Source organism: Galeopterus variegatus, unplaced genomic scaffold (assembly GCF_000696425.1).
Source record: "Galeopterus variegatus unplaced genomic scaffold, G_variegatus-3.0.2 Scaffold848, whole genome shotgun sequence".
NCBI classification, from domain to species: Eukaryota; Metazoa; Chordata; class Mammalia; order Dermoptera; family Cynocephalidae; genus Galeopterus; species Galeopterus variegatus.
The window spans coordinates 140383-152866 of NW_007726959.1; the positions used below are offsets into that span (position 1 = coordinate 140383).

The 12484-nt window shown below is 50.7% G+C and overlaps 1 protein-coding gene across 1 annotated transcript in view; it reads right to left on the minus strand.

Moving 5' to 3' along the window:
- Positions 1–12274, minus strand: part of TFDP1 (transcription factor Dp-1) — a 62878-nt gene extending 50604 nt beyond the window's left edge. The window contains exon 1 of the mRNA XM_008572921.1: positions 12198–12274. Within this exon, the coding sequence (XP_008571143.1) occupies positions 12198–12209 (12 nt within the window). The 5' untranslated portion in view covers positions 12210–12274. The remainder of the gene's footprint in view (positions 1–12197) is intronic.
- Between the last annotated feature and the right edge of the window lie 210 nt (positions 12275–12484).

Sequence of the window (12484 nt, forward strand, 5' to 3'; positions counted from 1 at the left end):
CTGGTGTTAACAGCACCACACGCTAACCAGCTGAGCTGACCAGCCAGCCTACCACCAAAACATTGACAGTAGTGCCACCTCGGACTATGATTTCAGATGACTGTTTACCTTCTTTTCGATACCTTTCTGCAGCCTGTGAATTTTTAAATAAATCCTCTACTTCCATAATTGGATAAAACACTAAGGCCATTTGATTTTCTAAACAAAGGATACAAAGTCCTACGCCTAACAAGACCCAAAGATGAGGAAGAGGAGACACGGACGGAGCTGAAGCCATGGCCCAAGGTCAATGCAGCAGAGAAGTCCCTGGAGCCGCTCCCCTAGAGACTCAAATGACAGAGGGACAAAACAGGAGCCTCCCCAGGGAAGGACAGAGCTCACTAAAGAAGGGAAAGCTGAAGAGGCAGGCGGTGAGTTCGCAGGCAGTGCATATCTGTCAGAGCCGCCACCAGGAGGAGCCCCGCACGGGCTCTGACATCCGAGTGAGACAAGCAGCTCAGCCCCAGGCCCCAGGGCGGTCCAGGGCCCACGGCAGCCAACAGCAAAAAGCTGGCAGGGCCACGCACACCACAAACAGGCAGAGTGCCGCCCTCCGTTCTCCAGGAGCAGCAGAATCGCAGTCAGAATGGCGCATGGCTACCCTCCAGCCTGTCTCCCTCCCGCTGGGAGCCTGCACAGCTTCACAGGGAAGCAGGAGGGACAGCGCCAGCCGGCCCCAAGCCACTCACGCCCTGCCTGGCCCCTGCAGGTGCACTTCTAGCAACTCCTCCCCAGGACAGACAGCACCAGCCCTAAGTCACTTGCCACTGCCCAGCCCCTGCAGACAGCATGCTGCCAGCACCACAGCCTCCCCCTGGGAGATGAGGCGGGGCATCTCTCCTGTGGGATTCGGCCACTCTCCCCGCCTAGTGACAGCCCCTGAGAGTGGCCATCCAGCCAACAGCATCTGCTCCACGTAATCAGACAGGCTTTCCCTCAGTAGTCACTTTAACTCCTGCTTTTCTGCCATAAAAACACCAAACGATGCTTTATTCTACAACGGGCACAAAAGAGAAACCATAAAACAGTTGCCTAATAATTTTTAAGTATTTTCTCATGTCCCACTTTGTGGTGTTTCGGGGCAGATTTGCACTGGGGGGCCACAGCCCCTCAAGCGGCGGCCCGCGTATCAGGGGCTCTGCCCCACCTGCCCCCATTCCAGCAGGGCTGACAGAGCAGGGAAGGTCCCTGCTCAGGGCGGTTCCCAGTGCCCACCATCCACTGCAGTTTTCTAAACCACACCCAGGGCGAGCCGGTGCAGGAGCAGGGGATGCAGGCTGCAGCCCTCCCTGCACCCCGCTGCAGCCTGCACCACTTCACGACTGAGCTCTGAGGCCTCAGAACAGACACCCAACGCATGGAGGTCCCCCAGAGTTCTGACCAGACCAGCCTCCCATGGCCAAACAGAGGCCAGGCCAGGGACACGTTCCCAACGCCTTCACAGCCCACACTTCACTCCTGAGTCCTCGGTGTTTGACCAGGGGCAGAGCCAAGCACCGGAGGCTCTTCCTCCTTTATCCTGTACTGCCCTGTGAGGACCACGTGCTTGTCACCCTCATTTTATAGACGAGTAAACTGAGGCTCAGGGGAAGTACCCGCCCGAGGTTACAGCACTCGTAAGTGGCTGAGCTGACAGACCTGGCCACTCAGGTCCACTCGGAATCCTCTGCACAGCATAGCCACCTCCACAACACACTATGTGTGACCTCACGTGAAAATGGTTCCCCCCAGAAAAACACTCGCACAGCCTCGAAGGTGCAAGGAGGAGTCAGGCCTGGGGGGCTCGGAGGCAAGCCGTACCCTCAGCCCTCGCCTGAAGCACCACCCACCCTCGCCTAAGAGGCAGAGACAGTCTCTGTGTGCCTAGTCTACCACTTTATTAGCTAACTTCAAAAAGAACAATACTCTAATCTAACTCCTTTTCTGGAAAGATTACGGGATACTCTTTTTTTTTTTTTTCCTTTTTTCGTGCCCGGCAACGGACCGCAACCCTCAGTGTCGCGCCCGGACCGGGACCGGCAATGGAATCGCAACCCTCAGTGCTGCGCCCACCCCTCGCTCAGCCAGTGAGCGGGAACCGGTCCGTATGTGGGATCCGAACTGGACCGCAACCCTCAGTGTCGCGCCCGGACCGGACCGGGACCGGCAATGGAATCGCAACCCTCGGTGCTGCGCCCACCCCTCGCTCAGCCAGTGAGTGGGAACCGGTCCGTATGTGGGATCCGAACCCTCGGCGGGAGCCCCGCCGCACTTCCCAAGCGGCGCACTGTAGCAGTGCGCCACCGGGCCGGCCCTACGGGATACTCTTTTAGAGAAAATTCATCTTTCCATTTTAACAAACCCACAACATCCAAGGATGTGCCCTGTGAAAGGGATCGAGCAGCAGATGGCCCTCTTGCAGAGCTGTGGTCCAGGGTCCTGGCGAGGCGTGTCCAGTGGCCCAGGACATGGGTGGGCAACAGAGCTAGAGCATGCAGTTGGCATGAACTCCAGCACGGGACCCAGTGAGACTGCAGCAATGTGTCGCACGGTGAGCTGGGAGTAGGCCAATCTCCTCCCCAATGGGCCCAAGGGAAGGAGCGCTCAAAAGACACGGCCACAGTGGAGCTCCCAGGACCAGGATCCATGCCTAACAAAGAGGTCACGCAGACAACGGCCTCGGACGGGAAGCGTGGAGCTGCAGCCCACATGTCAACACTCATGACAGGTTCTAAAGGCAGACCGGCACCACTTGGCATGTCCCGATTCCTGTCCACCCCCAACGTAAGACTCGGTCCTACAGCTCCAAGGGGAGCCGCTCTTCCGCTTGTTAAAGGAGAGGTTAAATCTACGTGAAGAAGTCGTCCCCAACGGACTGCTGCTGGCCTGGAAGGGCTCTGCTGACACTGACGTCTACAGACTAGATTTCAAAGCTCCCTAGAGCTGCAGAATCCCATGAGACTGTTTAATTTTGCAACTTCCTTCCTACTCAAGCTGCATGTGAGTTGGGGGAGAGTATACAACCAGAGTACCACAAAATGCGATTGAAACTACCCCTGGAAATCTACAGCCACCTCAGCTCTTAGGCCACTTATCTGGACAATAATAAGTTAAACATTTGTCTTTATGCTGCATGTTGTTTCAAACAAGGTGTCTAAATTAAAAAGTGACAGATTTTTAAAAGACGCTCCAAAGAAATAATAAAGAACTGGATTAATAAATATCCGAATTAATGCAAAAGTACACCAGACCAAGGACAGGTCTGACTTGATAACTGATCCCCAACTCAGCCACGAAGACAAATTCAGAGGCAGAACATGCACCAGGAACACCTCCCTCCTCATCCTTCTCTGCAACATGTGATTTATTCAGGTTCTATCAACAGAGGTGCATAAGATAGTCTAATTCAAGGCCTCATTTTTCTGTAAGGCAAAAGAAACAGTAGAGTCTAAAAATAAGATCCATTAAAAGTACTCCAAGTCATTGATACTTTTTAGCAAAAGAAGGAAACTATTACACAACCCTGAAAAGATCTGTAATCATCTGCCTGAGAAGTTTCAAGAATATACAAACAACTATTTTTAGCTTGGTAGAAAATTCATCTTTCCATTTTAACAAACCCACAACATCCAAGGATGTGCCCTGTGAAAGGGATCGAGCAGCAGATGGCCCTCTTGCAGAGCTGTGGTCCAGGGTCCTGGCGAGGCGTGTCCAGTGGCCCAGGACATGGGTGGGCAACAGAGCTAGAGCATGCAGTTGGCATGAACTCCAGCACGGGACCCGGTGAGACTGCAGCAATGTGTCGCACGGTGAGCTGGGAGTAGGCCAATCTCCTCCCCAATGGGCCCAAGGGAAGGAGCGCTCAAAAGACACGGCCACAGTGGAGCTCCCAGGACCAGGATCCATGCCTAACAAAGAGGTCACGCAGACAACGGCCTCGGACGGGAAGCGTGGAGCTGCAGCCCACATGTCAACACTCATGACAGGTTCTAAAGGCAGACCGGCACCACTTGGCACGTCCCGATTCCTGTCCACCCCCAACGTAAGACTCGGTCCTACAGCTCCAAGGGGAGCCGCTCTTCCGCTTGTTAAAGGAGAGGTTAAATCTACGTGAAGAAGTCGTCCCCAACGGACTGCTGCTGGCCTGGAAGGGCTCTGCTGACACTGACGTCTACAGACTAGATTTCAAAGCTCCCTAGAGCTGCAGAATCCCATGAGACTGTTTAATTTTGCAACTTCCTTCCTACTCAAGCTGCATGTGAGTTGGGGGAGAGTATACAACCAGAGTACCACAAAATGCGATTGAAACTACCCCTGGAAATCTACAGCCACCTCAGCTCTTAGGCCACTTATCTGGACAATAATAAGTTAAACATTTGTCTTTATGCTGCATGTTGTTTCAAACAAGGTGTCTAAATTAAAAAGTGACAGATTTTTAAAAGACGCTCCAAAGAAATAATAAAGAACTGGATTAATAAATATCCGAATTAATGCAAAAGTACACCAGACCAAGGACAGGTCTGACTTGATAACTGATCCCCAACTCAGCCACGAAGACAAATTCAGAGGCAGAACATGCACCAGGAACACCTCCCTCCTCATCCTTCTCTGCAACATGTGATTTATTCAGGTTCTATCAACAGAGGTGCATAAGATAGTCTAATTCAAGGCCTCATTTTTCTGTAAGGCAAAAGAAACAGTAGAGTCTAAAAATAAGATCCATTAAAAGTACTCCAAGTCATTGATACTTTTTAGCAAAAGAAGGAAACTATTACACAACCCTGAAAAGATCTGTAATCATCTGCCTGAGAAGTTTCAAGAATATACAAACAACTATTTTTAGCTTGGTCCTCAAAGAGTCTTGACAATCACACTAAATAAAGGTGAACAAATGTATACTAATTAACCAAATGAAGGAAAAAGCATTTAAACTATCTAAAAACTATCTGTATTTAATGTTGAAGTTCAAGGTGTGTCCTCCTGGGGCTTACATCAGAATGAGTTTGTGTTTCCGACTCTTCTGACTTAACAGAAGCACACATGAGCTGATGTCTGCTGTGACCGCCCTTGACCCACAGAGTGCGAACAGATAAAACACCCAAAAAGAAGATGAGCACAGGATAGATCTATCCATTTACAAAGAAATACAGTGTTTTAAAAGGAAAATATTCACTTCTAAATAGAAAGATGCAAACTATAACAAGAGGCAGTTTAAAATTTCACCTGCCAAACTGAGCAAGTGCTGTGGGTTTTTAAACTGTCATCCTCAACCTCACTGTTGAAAAGGAAACATAAAAATAGGCACTCTACTACAACCAGCAGGAGGTCAGGATAATCTGGTACTAACTTTTTGAACAGTGATCTGACATGTCTCAAAGACATGGTGCACATACGCGCATGTGTATATACACAACTACACCTCAGGGATTCATCTTAAGGGTCATTGTGGACTTGTGCAAATTTGAGAAGACTTAACTGGAAACCATTGGAATCCCCAACAGGAGGGATTGGGCAGCTATAGGCAGCTCATCCACACCGTGAAAAGGACAGCTGCTCTCCCAACTCCACTGACTGACTTGCCAAGTTAACTAACATGCTCCACTGTCCTGTGACACGTGGCAGCTGACAGGACTCTTGAACAATCTGCATATCTGTGCTCCAGAAAGTTCAACAGCACGCTGACCAAGACTCAGCCCCCCTCATTCTAAACACCTACTTATGCTGCTGGAAAAATGTGCAAATAGTTTAGGAGGCTGCATTCAGCACCTTCAAATGTCTTTAGTTCTGCATCCATTCTACAGAAGTCAAAACTGGATATTGTGGGTATGACTTATGCAAGATACTCGAATGAGTGGATCCGCTCTCCAAGAATGGGCTTTTGGTCCATAGCCAAGAGACTGGAGAACTGATACACATATGTTTGAATCTGAAATAACGTGTGTAGGTATAACATTTTATTATTTCCCATGTTAGCTCACTTTTTCAATAAGTGACCATCTACAATTCCCCAACACGTAAAACAGACACACAGCTGCTAAAATCAATGAAGAAGACAATGGCTGGTGTGGAGAACTACGGACAGTGCCCTCGAGTGAGCGCGCTAGACATGGAAAGCACGGCACGCCCGCAACCTCGTGGAGCACACCTGCAGCACACACGACACAGATGACTTCGAGTGCAGTGCGAGCGCTGGCTGGCTCATCTCGGGTGTGACAGCCAACCTTGCTGTCCTTCTCTTGCTGTCCTACGATCTTCTAAATTCTCTACAACTAAGACTACTTCCACAATCAGAAGGAACACTACTCTTAGTAATGCAAGCTCTTCCTTGTGGAAGCTCTATTAAGTGGATAATCAAAAAGAGACTGGTACAGGCAAGCCTGCTGGAATAGCCAACAGCCCACGGAGGATACTCAAAATGATAAAATCTCACGATTTCTACTAAGAATAGACTGCAACCCGCAGAATAAACCTGCGAATGACTGGATTTCCTCTGCAGGACAAAGTGCAAAGATGCACACAGCACACCTGTCACCTGGATGGGAGGGACACCCAGAGATGAAGGTGGAGAGGCAGGGCTGGGCTCAGTTTACCCTGCACATCTAGGCAGCTCGCTCCTTCCTGCCTGTCACCTCTCAGAGCTGCTCACGCTGTCCACATCCTCCAGCCCTAGGTGACATGCTGTGATCTAGGAACCTGTATTCACAGACACCGCGTCTCAGAGCCACAGGCACACGCCATGGTTTCATTCCATCAGACCAGGATTCCCTGTGAAGCTGGATCGTGTAGGAGCAGGATTCTGATGAACAGAGTCCTGTGTTCACAGAACAGACCTTGATGGCAGGAAGTAGAGACAACTCTTTGTTCCGGAGTCTCAAAATTACCCGAGGCACAGGTGAACAGAGCCCACAAACTGTGCCACAACTTAAAGGCCCTAGTCGGCATCCCCATGTGACCCTGAAGCAGGGTTGGATTCCGCAGGCATCTTGGCCAGCCAGCCAACATGCACCAGGGCTCTGCTGCGGGCCCTGTGCTGTGCACGCAGACACAGCACCCTCGTAGCCACAATCACTTGAGTTAGAAGGTGCCGGGGTGGGGGGTCACCCACCAACCTCTCATTCAGCCACCACCGACGGCGCCCTGCCCTGCATCTCCCTGCGCGTGACCTAGACCACCACTGCCATCCTCCTCCGAGCAAAACTGACAAATCCAGTCCCTTTGACGAACAGCATAAAACCACAGGGCAAGTCGAGCTGAGCATCAACTCCAAATGTGAATTTCCTAATTGCTCCCAGGAACAATAACATAATTGCTTACATACTGAGGGAAGCGTCTTCCCGGGTCATGCTGCGAGGAAAAGCCTCCTGAGGAGCATCCCAGCCGCACACGGGACAGGCTGTGCGCCAACAGCCACCACGAAGCTGCCAACAGCCAGCTGCAGAGACCATTTTCTCAAATACCAAAAGTAAAGAGCCAAAAAGGAGCTGATTATGTGGGAAAAAAAATATATCCTTCTACCTTCTGAATTTTATGTCAGGTGTTCCTTTAAAGCAAAATGCTTTAGGCGCAACACTTTCAGCCAAGCTGGAATTTTCTGATTCTTACTATCACTTCAGGGCTTCTCCAATTTCATCTCACTAGAAAAAGATTCATTCTGAAATATTCTAAAGGACTGCTGTAAAAACCAGTGCGCCATCGTAGGTCTCCGCAGTGTTTAGCCTGAGCGGGTGAGTTGGCTACTCTCTCCACCTCAAACACGAAGCCATTTCCTCACGAGGGCAGGTGAGAAAAGGCCGCACTGACCACGCAGTTAGCTGCTGTCCCCAGAACCCATTTCTGCAAAGACCAAAGGAAACAGCAGGTTATTGCTACACCAGCTCCATTTCTTCAGCTGTGATTTCATCAGTAGGTCTGTAAAATGATATTCGGTGCGTGTATTTTTAGATAAGCTCATTAGTCTCCTCCTGGTATTAAACTGGACCTCGTTACAGCATTGCTCAGAACCTCAGAGATGGGACGCACTTCTCTTTGGTCTCCAGCTCCTGACAGTACAATTTAGGGATTTTTCCATAAACTCCCAGTACACAACTGGCATCACAGAACAGCTTTCAAAACTGAGGGACATTAGTGCTGAGCAGTAACTCACAGGCCTCGTCCTCCGCCCGCTGGGGGCAGCTGACAAAGCACATGTTCCCCACACAGCCGTGGTGTACCCTTCTCCCCACAAACGGCAGGACCAGGAACAGCCCCCACCATGGCCAACATTTCTTGCAAAAGGATCCCTGTAACACTTTATGAACCATTGACCTCCCTTTCCACTCACAAACCTTCATGACCTGGACAAGCATGAGAACAGGGTCTTCCTAGGGAGTAGGAGGAGAGACGCTGTGCTCAACCGCAGCCAGGACAGTGAGGACCTCTGTGCTTGAGAAAGCACTCAAACCCTTCTGGGCCACACTCCCTCACCAAGGACCCTTCCAGCTCCACAACTACGGCCACTGCTGCAGGAGAGACACGCACCCCTGACCTGTTAGACTTCCTCTACAGGAACTGCTAAAAAACGTTCCATGACGTGTGACTAAAGACAGTCGCTACTGTGGACTGACTGAACTTTGTCCCCCAAAGTCCAGCTATTAGAAGCTTAATCCCGACCGTGACAGTGTTAAGATGGTGGGAAATTCTATTACAGTCATTGAAAGGCGGGGCCTTGAAGAGGTGATTAGACTGTGAGGACTGTGCCCTAGTGAATGGGTGAATCCAGTGATGGTTAATGGTGGTCATGGGCGTGGTTGAGGGCTTCAAAGGAGGACTGAACAGTCATTGAAAGGCGGGGCCTTGAAGAGGTGATTAGACTGTGAGGACTGTGCCCTAGTGAATGGATGAATCCAGTGATGGTTAATGGTGGTCATGGGCGTGGTTGAGGGCTTCAAAGGAGGACTGAAGATGTCAGCCTCTCTGCTCCACCATTCTTGCCATGTGACTCCATGCACTGCTGCAGTCACCTCACCAGATGTGTTCCCTGAACTGTGAACTTTCCCAGCCTCCAAACTGTAATCAATAAATAGTTTCTTTACTAATTACCCAGTCTCAGGTATTTGTTATGAACAACAGAAACAGACTAACACAGTCACTGAGCCCCAGCAGCATCAGCATTGGGAACCTCACAAGGCCCTGGGTCTAAGCCGCACTGTGTCCGAGAACAGGATTAAAGGACATCCTCTGTGGGCAATGATGGGAGACCCCTAGTTAGTTTCAATGACTGTTTGGAAACTCTACCCAGCTATACAGACCCCTCCCCTCAGTGTGTGCAAATGTATGCAGGGGCTGCATCCTGGTCTGTCACAGACTGGGGGGACACTGCTGTCACTGTGTCAGGTAGGCCATATATCAAGACGGACAGTCCTCACCACAAGGACACTTGTGCCCCAAATGCCAGTAAAAGCCGATAATTCTCCTACGTTGGAGTTCTGGAAGTAACCCAAACACTGCTGCTCAGGGTCACTGTGTGGTCTCTGCAGCCTCTGCTGCATGGGCTGTGCTAGCCCACCCTTGCTCTCCGCTTCTCCTCCTACACATGGAGTATGAAGAAAAACATTCCACTTGGATATTTTACCTGGAGGATTTACCAATTAAATTCAAATACATTTTAAAGGCAAAACCAAGATTCTGATCGCCAGTCAAGGACCGCACCCTTCCCGTCTCTGCGTCCCTGGCCAGCCCTGCCCAAGGCTGCACTGCAAGCGAGCCATCAGTTGCCTCAGTTTCCTCTGCACCCATATTCCCACTCAGTGTGACGACGACGACAGGCAGGAAGGACAAAAACTCGCTCACTCCACAAGCAGCCACTCCTGGTACCCTGCTAGAGTTTTCAGTGCACTCAGTAACAACTACGGCTGAAGAGAAAGAAGAATTTTTAAGTCAAATGTTAGCTACTAATCACCAAGGAAATACTGTTACTTTCATAAACGGCTGGAAAACATATTTGTTTTTTATACAAAGGAATTACAGTGCTATATCCACACATCTTTAGTGTTAGCTACTAATCACCAAGGAAATACTGTTACTTTCATAAATGGCTGGAAAACATATTTGTTTTTTATACAAAGGAATTACAGTGCTATATCCACACATCTTTATTTAAAAAGTACACAAATATTTGTTTTAGAAACAGAAAAACAAATATAAGCTTTATAGTCAAAGCCAGAGCCCACACAAATTCCAGCTGACACCTACCCCAGGCCTCTCCAAATCATACACCCACCCCCCATGCTCCTCCTCAACCTTCGGAATTCAAACCGCCCTTCTCTGGGCCACCCCCAATGCGTCTGCTCAGCGGCGTGGGCAGAAACTTCCCCAGCACAGGTCAGACCACGGCTGCTGCGGTGAGCACCGGCCCGCCTGGAACACAGGCACCCAGGAAAAGTTAAGTCAATGCAGGTGGGAACAGAACAGAGTGCCTTGATGGTTACTTCGGCTGTTCCTGCCTTGCCGCCACCAGCTTTCTAAACTCAGACGTGTCTACAATAGGATGGGTGCAAAGTTCCAAGTCCTCCACAGAGGGCCCCTTAGCAAGAAGACGCCAATCAGGAAGCTGGCCTACAAGAGCCCTCTGCCCCAGACCCCTCGCACAGCACAGTGAGGTTCAGCCTCTCCCAGTGGGTATTCACGGGACACCTAAGGTTTCAACTGAAGCACTACTACTTTAAAAACTTAACTGCGCTCTATTTTCCCCTCCAGCACTGCTGCCGGTCATCTTTCCAAAACTCAAATGTCACACCCCTACTTAAAAAAAAATGAGTTAGCCAGAGAAAAGGTCAGATTGCTTGACGTGGCGACCAACTCCACGTCCACCCTGACCCAGCTGCCGACTTCTCCCAGCCTGCAGGACAGGGGAGCTGCTTGCCTCTGCCTCTCCTGGGTCTGAAGCACCGCCCTGCTCCTCACAGCGTCAGCCCCCAACCCCATCGCAACCCTGCTGCACTGCCACGGGTGATCCAAAACCAGCTCCCCACCACTGCACCAGCCGGCGTTTAGGAGGCACTGCATCTGGGAGGTGACCATGTTAGAGGGGTGTTCACAATCCTCCTCCTGCAGCCAGATGTCAGAGCCCCGCTGACCCTCACGCCATGTGCGGCACAACGTGGAATCGAAGGGGCCTTGGAGAAGTCTGTAAGCGCGTTTAACAATGTGAACAGCAGCTCTGTTCCCTGAAACTGCACAACACCAGAAAGGTGCTCTGACAGAGGCAACTGGGGTCCAGCACCGCCGTTTTTAAGAGAATTTAGGGGATCTAGCTGCTTATGGAGCACATGCCACGTGCGCACACAAGAAAACAGGGCTTGGCCATCGGCAAACATGATTAGAGATGGTGAAAGCAACATAACATCATGGACAGATTATGACTTCAACATGAAAAAGCCACACAGGGTCCACCCTACAGTGAGCACAAGCGACTGAAGAGAGGACTGCCTTTGGCCGCGCATGGACACTGGAGGCCTTCTGGAAGGCTGTCAGAGGTCACTAAAACCTCGGAACTGACAGAAAGGGCTTGACACATGTTTACTAAATCTGTCTGCATTTCAGGCAGGTGCAGCAAGTGTGGCCTTTGTTTCCAACCGCTCTGCACAAAAGTAAGCAAATAAAAAGCCTCCTTTTGGTAATGTTTTCAGAACAATACGTTCTAAGAAACACTAAAGGGCACGGCTGGTGTTTAAGTGAGTTTAACAAGAAGCCCCAACTGCACTAAAGAATCACATGGCCAATAACACAGACTATACAGGTTTTGGACCTAAAAGCCTATTCTGCACTCGAGTTTAAGAAAATATTATTCAGAATATGTTATGGTTTGACAAATAAGTAGCAAACTAAGCTACCTACCATGTTCCACTACGTTTTATTAATCATCAGATCTCACCCTTCTAAGAAATAAGCAGCCAAAGCAGGTGCTTAGCCCTTGGTCCATCAAAGCTGAGTTAACTTCCCGCACGGAAGCCCAGAGGGGAACCCGCAGCACCGGGGCTGTTCTGGAAATTACAAATCCCGCACAGTCCGCAAAGACGCGTCCGGGAGGCGTCCCCGCAGCCGCATGTGGGTGCTCGTGCACCTGCACCTGCGCCCGCCCCGCTGCCCGCCGCGCCCGCGCCGGGACCAAGGCAGGAGGCGCCCCCCGCGGGCGCACTCACATCTTTTGCCATGTTACCAGGTCCGGGAGGTCGGTGCTGTCAACGTTCGCCCTCCAGAGAAGAAAGACGACTTTTCCTCTGAGAAGAAAGAAAAACACGGGAAATGAGAGACCGAAAACAGAGGCCGAAGGGACGCCACACCTCAAGAAACGCCGCCTTCCCAAACGCACCCTCGGTCCTCACAGCGCGACGGCCCTTGGGGCAGCGCGCGGCCGGCGCCCGTCTCGGGGTCGGTGCCCCGTCCCCAGCCCCGAAACCGGCCGCGGCTCCGACCCCGGCGCCCGAGC